Below are 15,113 nucleotides of genomic sequence, written 5' to 3'. Positions count from 1 at the left end.
AGTGTATAGGAGGATGGTCAATTTTCTTGAGAAACGATCGAGGTTTATAGCGTCTTGCAGGGCCACCAGTTGCACGGTATTCGAGGAAAATGGCAACAGGAGTGGTAAATTTCCGGATTCGTGCTCGTGAGGATCGCGGCCGCACACGTGTGGGTTATATTGGGTTTACCGGTGGATGTAGAAGAAGGAAAGGAAGCCTTAGGGAAGTTGTTATCTGGAGTAATGGGTTCCGGTTCCTGTGTCGCTTCCTGCCCTTCATCCGTCATCCTGCAGTTCTCTCTGGCGAGTACTTTCACGATTTCTCTGCCCTCCTAGCCCTCTGTTCCCCTGCTATCCACCCACCATATTTTCCGCTCCTTTCTTCTTCGCTTTTCGCGAGAACGCTATCACGTTTCCTGCGACGATAAATACTGGAAAAAAGCCTGTTCCATTGATATACGTTAGACGAAATTATCATTTTACCATGCTCGTTATTCCTATTGGAGAACGCTGTTTGCAAGAATGCATTTGAATGATTATAATATCTGTAGCAGAGAAATAATAAGATCGTTTAAAAAAAAAAAAATTGTTTCATCCATTTTTCTTCGTTATCGTTGATGGGACAGTTACCCTTTAACATTTTTCGGTACCCTTTGTTGCGTCCACGATTTTATCGGAATACACTGTATCATCGGGCTGAGTTCACGTGAAATCGAGCACGCGTCGTACGGCATTTGGCGTCGGGAAACAACCAGGAAGACGATTTTGCATAATGGAACGTCAAAGAACGGAATCACTGGCGCCCCTGCGCATCAGTGACGCATGATCGACCGCCTAACATGCTGTAAACACATTTTCAGGGACGGTCAGAACATGTTGAACTCGCTGCTGTTTCGTTTATCTGCTTACGACCCCGTCGAAACAACTTCGCTTCTATCCGTATCAGGGCGCAATCATCTAGCCAGACGTTTTTAACACGTTCCATCAAGAAATTTAAAGTTTATGATAAATATGTAAAGATAGACGTTCAGGGAGGTCTGAATCCCCTTTCGTTTCCGATGACTTCATTTCGGAATAATCAGCAAATTACTGATAATTGCAATTATATTGTGCAGTCCATTTCTCTATGCGAAGCTGTTTGTTTCGTCGTCATATTTTGACATTTACGATTCACCGAGGCATCTACTATGCAAATTCTATAGCAGTCAGATTATGATCAAAGGGGGTAGGAAGAGAGAAAATCGGTGTACTAGCATGTTTGCTTTACCTGGGACATATGCAGATACATTGTACACGTGTTTCAAGGTATGCGAACACGGGCTGATCAATGACGGTCTGTATGTTGATTCAGCTATCTAACCCTAACAACTTGCTTTGCAACTATTGCTCAACTCCTAGATTCCATGGAGCATTTCCGCCGGATTCGGATAGATGAGATGCCACCTAGTTACACGTATAGACGGCAAATCTGCTTTCATAAGCTCGCGCTAGCTGCGCCTCGTGTTCCATGATATTATTAAACTATCAATCACGAATGCAACAAATTTCAGCCAACCTCAAAGTGGCAGGCGTACACTCGGTTAGAAAATTTCACCGCAGAATATTCGTCTCTAATAACAATTTTTTATCGATCATCAGTTTCAATTATTTCTTTTATAAATTAAAAGAACGGAAATGAGCCAAGTTGTTTAAATGAAAAAACGAAGGATAGAATTTCAAAATGAAATTAGAAATTCTATATTTATTGGAAGTTAAAGCCAGCCAATGTAATAACCCGATGGTTCTGATGTAATTCTGTATGAAAGGTGGAACGATACTTCGATAAAGTTTCGAATCTCGAAGTTTGTCGACATCGATGTTCATGCATGATCGATCAGCATCGTTGTTCCATGCGCGTAGGTGCGAGAGCGTGTAAAATGGATGTTTCGCGCGTACATACACACGCGTGTCACACATGCCACCGACTGTACACCTATCTTGTCAATCACGACTGCGAATTAGTTTTGATTCACGAGATCGTCGTGAATCCAACGCGGCGGAAATTATAATTATACCGTGGTTACAGGCTCCGTTAAACGTGTAATTCAACCGTGAAGTAACGATATTTTCTTATCGTTTGATAATTGAATACTTGCGCTATCAATCGTGCTCCTTTTATTTCGAATTTAATTATTGTTAATTGTTTTCTATTCAATCGCTATCTCCTTTTTTCAAACTTGAGTATGATGATAAATGCTGTGTACTTGACTCTCGGACGACGGACCATGGAGAGAGCCACAATTTTAATGTAATTTGATAGACGATGTATCGACCGACTCGACATTTCTTAACTCTTATCGCAAAATTGATATCTTGGAATCATTCGAATCATGATTATCGTGTTCGTAGTTCAATGACCTACCTGCGTAGATTATTACAGTCTTTTCTGAGGAGTCAATGAACTTCATCTAGGTTAATAGAATTTTGCCTGAGGAGTTTACGGTTAACGTCATTCTTCTTGGAAGAAGGCTGTGTTATTTATTTTAGAAATTTCATGTTCTCGAGGAGGATATAATGAAACTTGGATGCAAATTCAGGTATAATTTCATTCAGAAATAAAAAAAAAAGCACGTACATTTTCTAACTATAATGAAACAAAGTTAAATTTTATATAGTGTGTTTGAAACTAGTATTGTATCACACAAGTTATTAAAATCTGGTCACCTCGCCTATAATATTTATTTTTAAAATTTCAAGATTGATCGGGTTGTTGTTTCGAGTCCAAAAGAATTAAATCGAGTTGTATGTTAATCTACAGATAATTGAATTTTCTGATAAAACGAATGATTACTCAACGCGTTATTATTTGTCTTATGACAAAATTAATCGAGCCACTTCAGAAAATTGATCTACAAAGACGCATCTTACGCTATCGCTCGAAAATACTACGCTTTATTCGATTTTCTCACGGTTTCGAGCGGTTTTACTTGAAACTGTCTAGTACATCCTTGATCGAGCAGAACACATATGCACATTGATATTTATATGCTCGCAAATGGATCGGGTTTACGGTCGCATTTATAGCCGTCGAGATGGAAGCAAGAAAAACGACTTTACACGGGATACTTTCTTTTAATTTTCTTACAATTTACTTTATTTTATGTTTTTGCGAAGATAACGCGAAACCGCTTCGAATTCGCCCTCTCCAAATGGGAATATTCCTTTCTTTTAATTTAACGATTCAATTTTTCAGTTTACACTTTTGATGTGTTATTTTAAAATTGTAACACGAAACAGTAGTGTAATTTTAATTACATTTTCGTACCGGTCGGTCCCCGTGTAAAGGACGAGAAAAGTAAGAGTAGAGCAAAGCGTTCGGGTTCGCAATTATAGCGAAACATATAACGGATCTTCCGTTAACAATTTCCAGCTATCCCCCGAAACAGCGAGAAATTTTTCTCAAGTAACGAGGATCCTCTTGATCGGCTTTTTTCTCTTTTTATTATTTTTTTCTTCTTCGCGGCGGAAAAATGCTGGCGACATAAATTGGAACGTTCCCCGTGCAATTTCAGCGTCGCGCGAGATTATCGAGCGAGCGTTCGTCGTAGTTGCTCGAGGAATTTTAACGTCTTTATAAAAGTCAAGAGGAAGAGGAGAATGTCGAAGCCGTAGTTCTACTGGTGCTGCTGTTGCCTGCCGCCGCTGGGCTGCACACTCGGCTAGAGTCTGCGCAACCGGCTTACCAAGCTGAGGTAATGTCCGGCTAGTATGCATTTAAACGAGTGCATTATCCGTACATTATCCGGCGTTAAGATCATTTTGGCTTAGGCCCCGTATGTAACTGATTCATGCGTCTCGATGTTGTTACCCAAATAACGATATTTGCGACACTGATCCTCTTTATGTTAGGACGGGATCGTGTTCAATATGTAGTTACCAATTCGAGTCAATTCCAATAGGAAAGTTTCATTTCATGGAGTTCAAATAGAATGGGATTCGCTTATTATGTTATCATAATCAGTGATCTAAAAAAAAATATAATAAATTAAGGATTAAGATTTCTGGGACCTGGGACCTTGGCTGATAAATTTCATTCAAAAATTAAAATTTATTCTAATTAAAATTAAATAACATTTAAGAGATTTCAGTCAATATTTTTTGACATAGTAAATGGAAGGAATAGAAAAATAATAAGATATCATTGAATCTTCTCATAATTTATACATAGATTGGTATATTTTTGGAACATTTAAATAGAACATTATTATGAAGTTATTTTTTAATGTTTCTAATAGTTGATTTTTTTTAATGTGAATTTTTCTAATATGAAGTTTTCAAACAGGCATTTTCTAATAGCCGAGTTCAATATACTAATTACGAATTTGACTTAGTTTCAATAAAAAAGAGTTTCACTTCATAAAATTCGAATATTACTCATAAGAGGTGACATTTCATTCTCTAACGAGTCTTATATCTATTATGCTATTTTTCTAACGATTTCCAAGGCAATCATTTAGATTACTTTTACTCGTCGCGTTAACTAGTCTGTCGACGAATAATTCTTCACTCCGTCGTTATTTCTACCCTAGCGAGAAGTGTCACACGTTGCCACCTCGTCGGTTTGTACATTCAGGGTGTTAACTATTAGCAGGATACTCATTAGCATTCTCTTCGCGTTGTTTTCGTCTTGTTTTGTTGTACCGTGTCTGATCAAGAAACTAATTATCCGAGGTCGGCCCCCTTGCTCTAGAAACCATTCATCCTTTTCCTTGTGAAGTGCCTTCATCCATTGGCGTACCTTTCCTTTTATATATACCTTTCTCTTCAATATACCGATGTCTTCTATTCCTTGTTTAATATTTCGGAAAGCAATGTCGAGTCCCTTTTCTTCGTCCTCATCAGCACAGAGGAAAAGATAATTATGAGATGGTAATGGTTTCCTTTTGATCCTCTACACTTTATATTAGGGTTCGTATAATAAACTTTAAAAACAATTGCCTTTGTCAAATTTTGAAGAAAATTCCTCGAAATATCTTTACCGAAATGAAAATTAATTAAGGGGGAACTGAGATCAGATTAGAAATTTTTTATGTTTATTACTCTTATCACCTTTCTATATTCCATGTTTGGAGATTGATAAAATATGAAGCTTTGTCAGCTGGTTAAATATTTGCTCAAAATGCTCGTCGTATAAACTTGCTGTTCACATAGCATGTACGATTAATTCGGTTTGTATTAGTGTTAGCTCGAGTAAACAATGCATTCTAATGAACAGTAATATCGTAATTTATCTATAGAAGTGGAGTTAATTATTACAATTTATGTATATTATCTAGTAATTATGCGAAGGAACGATACACGTTGAGAATTTACAATCCAGTAGAGAATTAAAAATGGTATAAAAAGGGTTGTGTTCATTTTTTATATAACATCAGAAGCCACGAACCAGATGTTATTATTAATAATTTACAATCTTCTTTTTTAACTGTAATTAAAATCGTATTAGGTACTTAAAATTATGGTCAATGAAAATAACAATTAAAAATAAAAATATTACTTAATAAAATTGTCAACATCCTTAACATATCTGATAACTGTGATCAGTGACTGTGTGAGTTTGTTTATAGTCATCGTATTGCCTTAGTGGCTTCGAAAATTCGACATAATGCTAATTGACCTTATCGTTTTTCTTCGCGAGCTAATCGAGAAAATACAGTGTCGATTCTTCGCTAGAAAACTTTCAACGTTGTCATTAATCACCCCGGAGCGTCGTATTTCTGCTTGGTCGTTTTGCACTTTCGTGACCTGGCCACGACACACCCTAGGATACTTTTATTATTTCCGCTCGGCCCCAGGGGGTTTTCATATCGTTACAATTCATTAGGAAACACGCTAGCTGTATAACATTGTTCTATACTTTCCTCGAAACGCATTAGCTTTGTTTTCTATGAACAGGATCCAACCAGTAACTTGCTACCTTACTTGCATTATTTTAGAGATCGTTTAAGAAATCATGTTTAACACCCATTGTCACCTGTTGGTAATTCTTTTATTATTTTTCATCTTACAATTAGTTTCATCTATTCTATGAGGTACCAATCGCAGTTTGATAATTAGTAATTTCTGTTAATTTTGAGAAGGTGTTTGGTCACATTTCAAATTTCACCCTTTGAAGATTAATGGGTAACATTCATGTTATTTGCAACTTCTATAAATTTTTTTTCTAGGTTTTTCTAAAATTAGAAAATTAGAAGATTAAAATTCTAAAACTCCAAAATTAGAAAATTAGGAAATTAGAAGACTAAAATTCAAAAACGAAAATTAGAAAATTAGAAGACTAAAATCCTAAAATTCCTTAATAACACAAAAATAATTTGGGGGATGAAGAAAGTATTATGATACATATTTGTATCATTAGAGATTAGCGTCCATCCACATACGCACCAAGAGTTTTCAAAGGGTTAAATATCAGTCGAAATAGAGGTATGAAATTTTCAGTGGGACGTGGCAAATTGTTAGTAAACTTAAAGGAAGCATATTTTCGAGTTATGCCGTTCGTTGGCCGCTATGTAAATTTTCGTTCACGGCTAGTTTGACGGAAAGTCGTTTCAGACGAAATAACTTGGGCGATGTTTCACCCTATAAGTGAGATTTAACGTTCAACGCCTGCGAAACAATAAAAACGACTGGCGGAACGTACCGAACGTATCGTTTTAACGGTATAATGGCCCATGGGGGTTGGTATTAAATTTACATGGGGCGAGTCTTGTACGCTGCACCACGAACTTTTAATTGTGCGGAAACTATTCGATTAATAGGACGAGCCGGTGGGTTTGATAGCAGACGATTGCCGGTATCGATTCACTCAGTTGTTTCGCTATTTTTAAACCTCCGATGCTTACTGCCAATAGCTATTTCGTGAATTAATAACGTAACCTTGTTTATTCTGTCTTTCGACAAAAGAAATGTTTTCTTCTTTCTTTCGCCAACCTTTTCCCCGTATGAATTTCATTTTCAAACTGAGCTGCTTTTTAATTAACGACAATGTGTACCGGCTTTTCTCGGAGAACAGAAAGCAACGTATTTTTGTGCTGAAAAGATTAGCTTTAGAATAATTATTAACATATTATTCTTGTCTTATTATTATAATATATATAAATTCAAATCTTTTTTGAAAATTGTCAGGATTTATTTTTAGAGATTACCAGGGTTGTGAATAAAAAGTATATAAAATTATTAGAAATTGTATGCAAAATTATTTTTTGTTACAGGTATGGAGGCGATTATGTCAGAATTTTTCAACGATACTACAACTGCCTTTTATATCATACTTACCGTCTGGATTGCTGACCAGTACGATGCTATTTGCTGTCACACACCTGTCACAAAGAGACACTGGCTTCGGTGAGTGATATGAAATCTACTTTTTTAAATATTTTATAGCTTTCTTTTTAATATTCTATGCTCTATTATGAATTTTCCGTTTGGAAGATAAAGCTACCACCGCAGTCCATAAATTAATCAAAATTAGAAATTTTAATAAGTTTAGAAACTGCATATAGTACTGTTTAAGTGTTATTACCCCTAGCGATAACAAGTTCGTTCGAAGAGAAATCGTTAATTTCGTACTTTTTAGATTGTCATAAGGATAATCGAAGGAGCATTTAATTAAAAAGGATTACGCTGTATTAAGTAACGAGTTGATCGTGGTCCTAGCCACCTCGTCCTTTCTCTTTATTCCGGTCCTTGCAATTCCGGCTAAAACTGAAGCGATCAAAGTATCTGCTTCACCACGAAATATCCTTTGTTGGGTGACGATGAAACGTCTTGTCTGTCTTGTAGCAACTTCGCGAAAGAATCAACGAGAGCTTAGTATCCAATGAATTAAAAAATAAAGACTTATTGTTTTGCAACGATGAAAGTTGAATAGACCTTTACAAGATTTAAGGTTTTTTATGCATCGGTATTTTGAAAATATTTATTTGAATCAAGGTTTTAATAATATTTCAACACATTTAATTATCTTAAAGAATTCAAGTTCTTATATTATGAAATTTTCGAAGAATCGTTGTAGAATTTAATGAATTCATTTATATCGGTATATAATTGCCAGCACGAGGACTTAATTCGATCCGATCAGTCTAAATTCTAGGAATGTCCCTCGGCCATTTGCCCATTGGACAGTTGTGCACAGACGTCAAAGATAGGATCAGAATGAATCCCTAGCGTAATAGAAATTGAGTTTTACGCTCGATGTGGCTTACGAGGCCCAGTTACGTTGTAATTTCCTTAGACTCACAAAGGTATAGACCGAGACATTAGGCGACGATTAAACAAAATTGTCGCCGGTGATGGTCCCTTCTTGTCGCCTTGCATGTTTGAACAGATCAGTGACGCGCGATCGAACGGACGGTGATATTGTTCGTAGCCAAAGCACGCAGCTTAAAGCGGAACACTTTAAATTATCCTAAAACTTTATAATAAATTATTACAAGTTACATATTGCAATCATATTTCAATCCTTAATTACAATTGTTACAGTGAAACTTAATGTACCACATAAGCACTCCCCTGATCCACTACATACAGGACGTACACATACACATAAGCAAAAGGGTTAAATACTTAACACATAAATGAAATTTTTTTTCCTTAGAAGATAGAATTTTTTTATTCTTTCATGCCCTAGCGATAGATTTGTAATTATTGTCTCATAAACGTTAATGAAATGGTTTTTGTATTTTAAGTAGTACGAGTCAATAATATGTCAGACGTGGCATTATTTTTGATCGTATCTACTTGGATATTAATTTGACACCATGATATGAAGTAACTAGAGTATAATGCATGAATAATATATCTTTGGTAATAATTTTAATGGCATTATAAACTGTGCTTGACACCTCTATCCGACTTATCCTCTGTCACGAATTCGTGACTATGATTGATAAGAATCAAGGTGGATGATAATGAAGTTGTTCGCGTGTTTTGTTTAGTTTAAATTAATTTCATTTATCATTAAAATGACAAGAATTTAAATTAAATTTATTATAGACGCTTTTTCATTTCCTTAAGACATTATTATTTATAGGTTTAACTTCCTATTTCGGAAAAATTAAATTGTCGATGCTTGACAATAATTTACTTGGTTTTAGTATTATGTTGATCCATTGATACCGAAACGAGGAAAGATCATAGATCGACGTGGCTTTGCTTCTGCTAGAACACGGTCGTAAGGACAGTTAAGTTTCCTGTAGGTTAGTTCGAGGTTAGACAGGAAGCATTAGAACAACCGGTGTTGGGCGACAATTAAACAGATCTGACGCTGGTAATATCCCTGCAGTATCGCCTCCAAGTATCTGAATTACGCGTTCCATTGTATCGAATCTGTGTCGTCGACCGCGGCGTTTACACTAGATCGACTTTAATCACAGGAACAGGATACATTCGATAAACGGTTAATCGAGAGCTCCTTTTGCCCCGTAGAAATTAGTTTCTTCAAATTGAAGGAAAACTACTTCGTCTGACCTCCTTTTCGTGCTCGAGCTGTTTCAAGTCCGTACTTGGATCGGTTTTCGTCACGTAAAGGAAATGGATTTAACGAACGGTAATGGCCCCTTTCTGCTGAAATTAGCTTTTTAAAATCAAACCTGTATCAAGTCTGCTTTTAAATTCTTCAAAAATTTAATCCCTCAGTTTCCAGTTAAAATTGACTTCATTGAAATCAATTTTTGTATGGGACAGATTGAAAATTTATAATTATGAAAATACGTTTTATTTTTCTAGATAATTATTATTGAATTACAGATTGCTGATTAGAAATTCTTGTATTTATCTAAAATACTTTTTATTTGAAGATCTTTCATGTTAAACGTAATCTACTGCTCTACGAATTTCGATTCTTGGTATTTTGGTTTCACTGACTTTGGATCAGAGATGGTATGCAACTAACATCTAACACCGTCGATTGACTGTTTCTACGGATCATCCGGTTTTAATTAGAAACTCGACTTCCGCTTACACACGGTTTAGCCGATATTTCGTGTTCAATCGTCGTTCCTATTCTACTGTCATTCGTGATCCAAAGCCTTTAGCGGGAAGCACGCATAGAAATTAAGATAATGGTCAATTGTAATTATAATTGTTATCAGAAATGGAGAAATTTCATTTCCCAAATATTTGTAAAAAATTCCACATATTCAGAATGTGTTTTTAAATCAAAATGGTTTAAATATCTTTGGAAGTAGTAAAATCAGTGATAAATTAAACAAGATGATTATTAATAAGTGTATTAAAGGATTTTTAAAGTTAAAATGTCAATCAGAATAGAATAATTTAAAGTCTTTACGTTTTACTTATCTTCTAAAATTTATTGATCTTTTAATTAATTATTCAATCATTTTAACAGTACAGTCAATGCAATTCAAGTGTCGCGTGAAATTCTTGCGATTCAAATTCTCAATGCGTGATTTTCGTAGGAATGAGAACGCAACTTTGAAGTAAAATCAAGACAGTGCACAATAGGTTACGTTCCTCTTCGTTCGCGAACAGGAAATCGTATGCAATATAGAGGAATAGACATTGCCAGAAGGGAAAAGCTACTGAAAGTTCAACGATCGTCACGCCTGATATCCGTTCTATGCGAAGTTAGGTGTTTTCACGTGTTGTTCAGTACTCTTTTCACATATTCTGAAACGTAGACTCGAGATAGCTCGACCAGGATCTTCTCTCTTGTTTCTTTATTCTCAATTTTCGCACACGAGAAACCTTACAACTGTTTGATCGAAATAGAACGAATAATTTTTCCTTAACTTTTCAGAGATTTATCGCAGATTTTTTCATTCTTATAATATTTTTGTATAAATCTGCAGAACTCAAAATCTACTTTTGTATATTTTAGGGTGCATTAACTTCTTTTTTCTAATATTCTAAATTTCAAATATCCAAACAACACTAGATAATTATTTTAAGATAAAATATTTTTTAAATTAGACGAGTATTAAAAATTTTTCATTCTTCTAAGTTTAAGACTTTATAAAAAACTTTTTATTAGAATTATGTTGAAAGTAAGTCGTCAGATGGTACCTATTTTAACAAATAAAATATTTATCTCAATTCAAAATATAAATAGAAGCAATGAACATCTGGTACTAGTTACACGATCGATTTATTGTTGTATAAAGCTTGGCTAAGCCGAACAGGTGATACGCGTTAGCCTGTCGTCATAAGAAGTAATCTGCAATACGCTTTTATTTCTTTTAAAGAGCCGAGGATAAACGCAATCAAGCAATTGGTTTCGCAGGCAGGCACGGCCGGTTAAAACCTCAACCCCGTGGTAAGAGTTTCATCCATTTGTTCAACGATTTAAAAGGGTCGCTACTCGTAGCCTAGTAAATGTGTACGTTCGTGTGTGTTCGCGTATGTTGCCGAAAACAATTAGAAAAGTGCTTTGTCGAAGCATTTCGGGGAGTGTTGCAGAGTAATATCGATTCGACGTTTGATTTCTCAAAGCTAGACGAAAAGAAGTGTTTGGTTTTTCATGATCCGTTAAATCAACGACTCATTATAATTATTTTATTTTATGATTAAGGATAATTCATTAATTATCACAACTAAACAGTATCGTTAATTAGTAATTTTTGGAAATGAAAGTGATTAATTTTTTTTATCCTAATATTAACAGATCTTATAGAGTAATATAATTAGCCAAAAATTTAGCCCAAATATGGGTCAAATCATAATAAAAAAAAAACAGAAAATGAATAGGTAGTGATTACACTATAAGACTGTTAAAAGAAGAATTAAAAAAACTGGAAAAATACTGATTAAAATTAATACGGTGTTTCATAAACGATTGTCTTGTAATTTTTTTTTTGTACATCCACTTTATCTTGTGGTATTTTTTATTTTTATTTACATATTTTTCGCGAGCGAGGATTTGCTCGTGGTAGTTTCGTGGTAAATAATTTGAGAGAGGGTCGAGTATAAATTTGACATAATTAAGAACGAACGTATTTTTAATTTAACTCGGCTGAAATATTTCATTCTTTCCGCGGGTCTTAGCGCACTCTCTGCCCGTTCTGTATTATCTTTCGCCGGGGTGAATTTCTTAATCATTTTTCTCGCTTGTTTTCACGCGCCCACGCTTTCGTTCTATTTTTTTTTTCCACCTTGTTTTTCACGGTTATGAAACGAGGTACAGCAATGAAAAATCATTGTGCCACGAATGTTACGTTTTCTCTGATAAGGTTAAAATTTTGGCATGATTGGAACATTTAAATTATGTTCAAGAAAATTAAGAAAATTTTTGTTAAATTATCTACCTATTCATAAGGGAGAAAATAGAAACATTTTCATTATAAATATTTAAATTGTAGGATTTGAAAAAAAAACGATGTTTAATTACGTTGTTTGATAATTATGTCAAAATAATCTGTCTAATATATATTAATACATTTTCCGGCGTGATCCATTATAAAGAATTAGAGGCAATAGTGGACGTTGAGCATGATTGATGAGAGGGTGTGTATGGTTTCGGATTACTAAACCATAAGCGAATTATCATTGACAGTGGCACAGTATTTCGCTATCCGGCAATAACAAATATTTGCCGGTATTCGTCGTTTCAACAAATTATCGAAATTGTGTCATGCTGCCATTTTTAAGTTTAATATCTTTTCGTTAACGAGTAAACATGCTCGTCAATGGAGATAAAATATTCTGACGTTCGTATCTTCGCGTTGTTTGCTAATAAAAAAAATTACATGTTTATCGGTTCGTGTGCTACTTTCTTTGTGAACAGTATCTCCTTGAAAAATATCAGAACGTTCTGTAAGTCTTTTTATAAAAATCTGTTGCAAAGTTTCATACTTAGGTGTTCAGTATTCTTAGATACTATTAGGATTTTTTATTTATTTTATTGGACTTGGAATACTGATGTATTTTATCTCAATAATTTTGTATAATAAGATTCGAGGCAGGTTTATAATAATTTTAACCCTTTAGGGATGGAAGGATTAATTCAGATTTTTTAATTTTCAAGGGTTTCAAGAATTTTTAAGCTATTAAGACTTTTAAAATTATTAGGATTCAAATAAAATTCTAAGTAATTTCAAATTTTCTTCATATATTTATATATTAGAAGCAGTTTGAAGCATTTCACAGCCCATGACTGCCAAGAACAACTGAAAATAATGGACATAGCCTTCTGTAACCCATATAATCTTCTCCAGGGCATTAGAGTGCACTCATCATTGGTTCTTTACAGTTATACTTGGAAATACGTTCCATGTTTTCGCATTTACTGTCACGTCGTATCTTTTATACCGTTCATATGTGTTTACTGTTAGTTAACGTGGACACTCTTAGCAGCAGAATAGCCGAGAAAAAGCGAGGATAGAGTTGGACCGCGTTCCGAAGGTTTTAGTTTCATGATACTCGAGGATGTTCGCTCGTCACGGGGGCTGTGCACTTTATTTTCGATCCGTAAACGTGGGTCTGGATTCTCGCCAATCTCTAGATAACGCACGTTCAGTCCCATTTCAGCCTAGATGAAACTGTCTCTTCCTTCGGCATTCTGCTTGGTTCACTTATCTGAACTTGTGTACACATACAGACACGCAGTCCCTTTATTCTTCTGCTGGATTCGTGCAAATAGTGACATTGGGACGGATAATGGTCTAATGCAATAATTTAATACCATCCCCCATTCGAGACGATTATTTTTGTATCATATTTATAATGGGGAATGTTAAAGATAAGATTTCGTCGCATTTTAGTTGATAAAATCTTCCAAATAGTTCTTCAAGTTGTTCCGGCTTAGTTGTGCAACTTCCTGAGTCTTGATTTATATTTAGAAGGAGGATGGTACTAAATTTCTACTTCCTGCAGTTATAATTCCATTATACCCGTCAACTTCGTGAAATAAGATTATTAGTACCAACGGGCTTTCTAAAATTTTTTATTTACGTCTTAAAATTTAGGTGGCAACATGGAAGCAAGTTAATACATTTAAAAATTTGTTTCTGGTTCATTTGATGAAACACAGTACACTTTTTAAATGAATAAATCAAATGAAATTAAAAAACAGGAAGGTAGTAGAACATTTGAATGGATTTATTCTTGGATGGGCCATTCATTTTCTAAATTGTACACTGTTTCTTTAAAAGTTATTCTTCCGATATCATTCAACATAAAATTAAAAGGACATATCATTGATACCATAAGTATTTTTAACTTCTAGTTAAAATGGCGTTTTCAAAAGTTTTCTAAATCATCTATGACGAAAAGATAGATGATCCAATACTGGACATCAGGGTTCCAGCAACGTGTCCCATTCTCTTGGCGGTGTATTTGCATTTGGCCAGCAGCGAATTAACCCCCGCGAAAGGCATCGTTCTGTCGCAGGAGGTAGTCCACTGCGGGTGCCGTCGGTGTGCCATTACCGGCGTCGACGCCACGCGTCGCCAGCTCGCAAGTGGCGCGTCGAGTGCTTACAATCAGCTGGGCTTGTCCGCAAATAACACCGGAGGATGATTATGATTGAATAAGGCCCGTAATTGAGGCTATTGAGCAATTATATAAATAACAAGCACATCGCACGGACACCGTGGCAACGGTATATGGAAAGGGCCCCATAAACGCATACCACGAGTACGGCTCAACTGCCTGGGGTGTTATTTCAGTATGATGGGTGGTGAGTGTACAGGGAGGTATGGGTCGTTCTGCTGGGTGGTTCCCTCTTTCTCTGTGCTATCCCCTCCCCCGCACTCTGTCGACCAGGAACACCAGCGAGTTGGGTGGAAAATTACAGTGCAAACATAACCTGTACCTATACACAGCGAGCCTTGGGCACATCACGTTGCTGGTGTACGCTATTAGGTGGGGCCGATGATCTCGAATTGCCTTCATTTCATTCTTGTCTCCCTATTTTTTCTTCTTTTTTTTTTTATAAATTCCTCTTATCCGATGTAGATTATAATTTTCAAATTATTTATAATATCAGAATGTAGCTTTTCTAAATTCTGTTCCCTTAGAAAAGAAAAAAATTGTTAAATGAATAACCCGTTATTGATAGAAAGGTTAACCCTTTACTGGTATTCCGGATTTTGCAAGAAGCTATAATTACTTTCCGTTATCCCCTATGTTTACCTCCT

At 35.4% G+C, this 15,113-nt stretch overlaps 1 protein-coding gene across 2 annotated transcripts in view; it reads left to right on the top strand.

Moving 5' to 3' along the window:
* Positions 1–15,113, top strand: part of LOC114874331 (membralin) — a 57,935-nt gene that overhangs the window by 17,202 nt on the left and 25,620 nt on the right. For both annotated transcript variants that reach the window (XM_029183514.2, XM_029183513.2), the window contains exon 10: positions 7,230–7,362. In XM_029183514.2, the coding sequence (XP_029039347.1) occupies positions 7,230–7,362 (133 nt within the window). The remainder of the gene's footprint in view (positions 1–7,229; positions 7,363–15,113) is intronic.

Source organism: Osmia bicornis, chromosome 10 (assembly GCF_907164935.1).
Source record: "Osmia bicornis bicornis chromosome 10, iOsmBic2.1, whole genome shotgun sequence".
NCBI lineage: Eukaryota > Metazoa > Arthropoda > Insecta > Hymenoptera > Megachilidae > Osmia > Osmia bicornis.
This window is presented reverse-complemented; position numbering and strand designations above follow the sequence as displayed.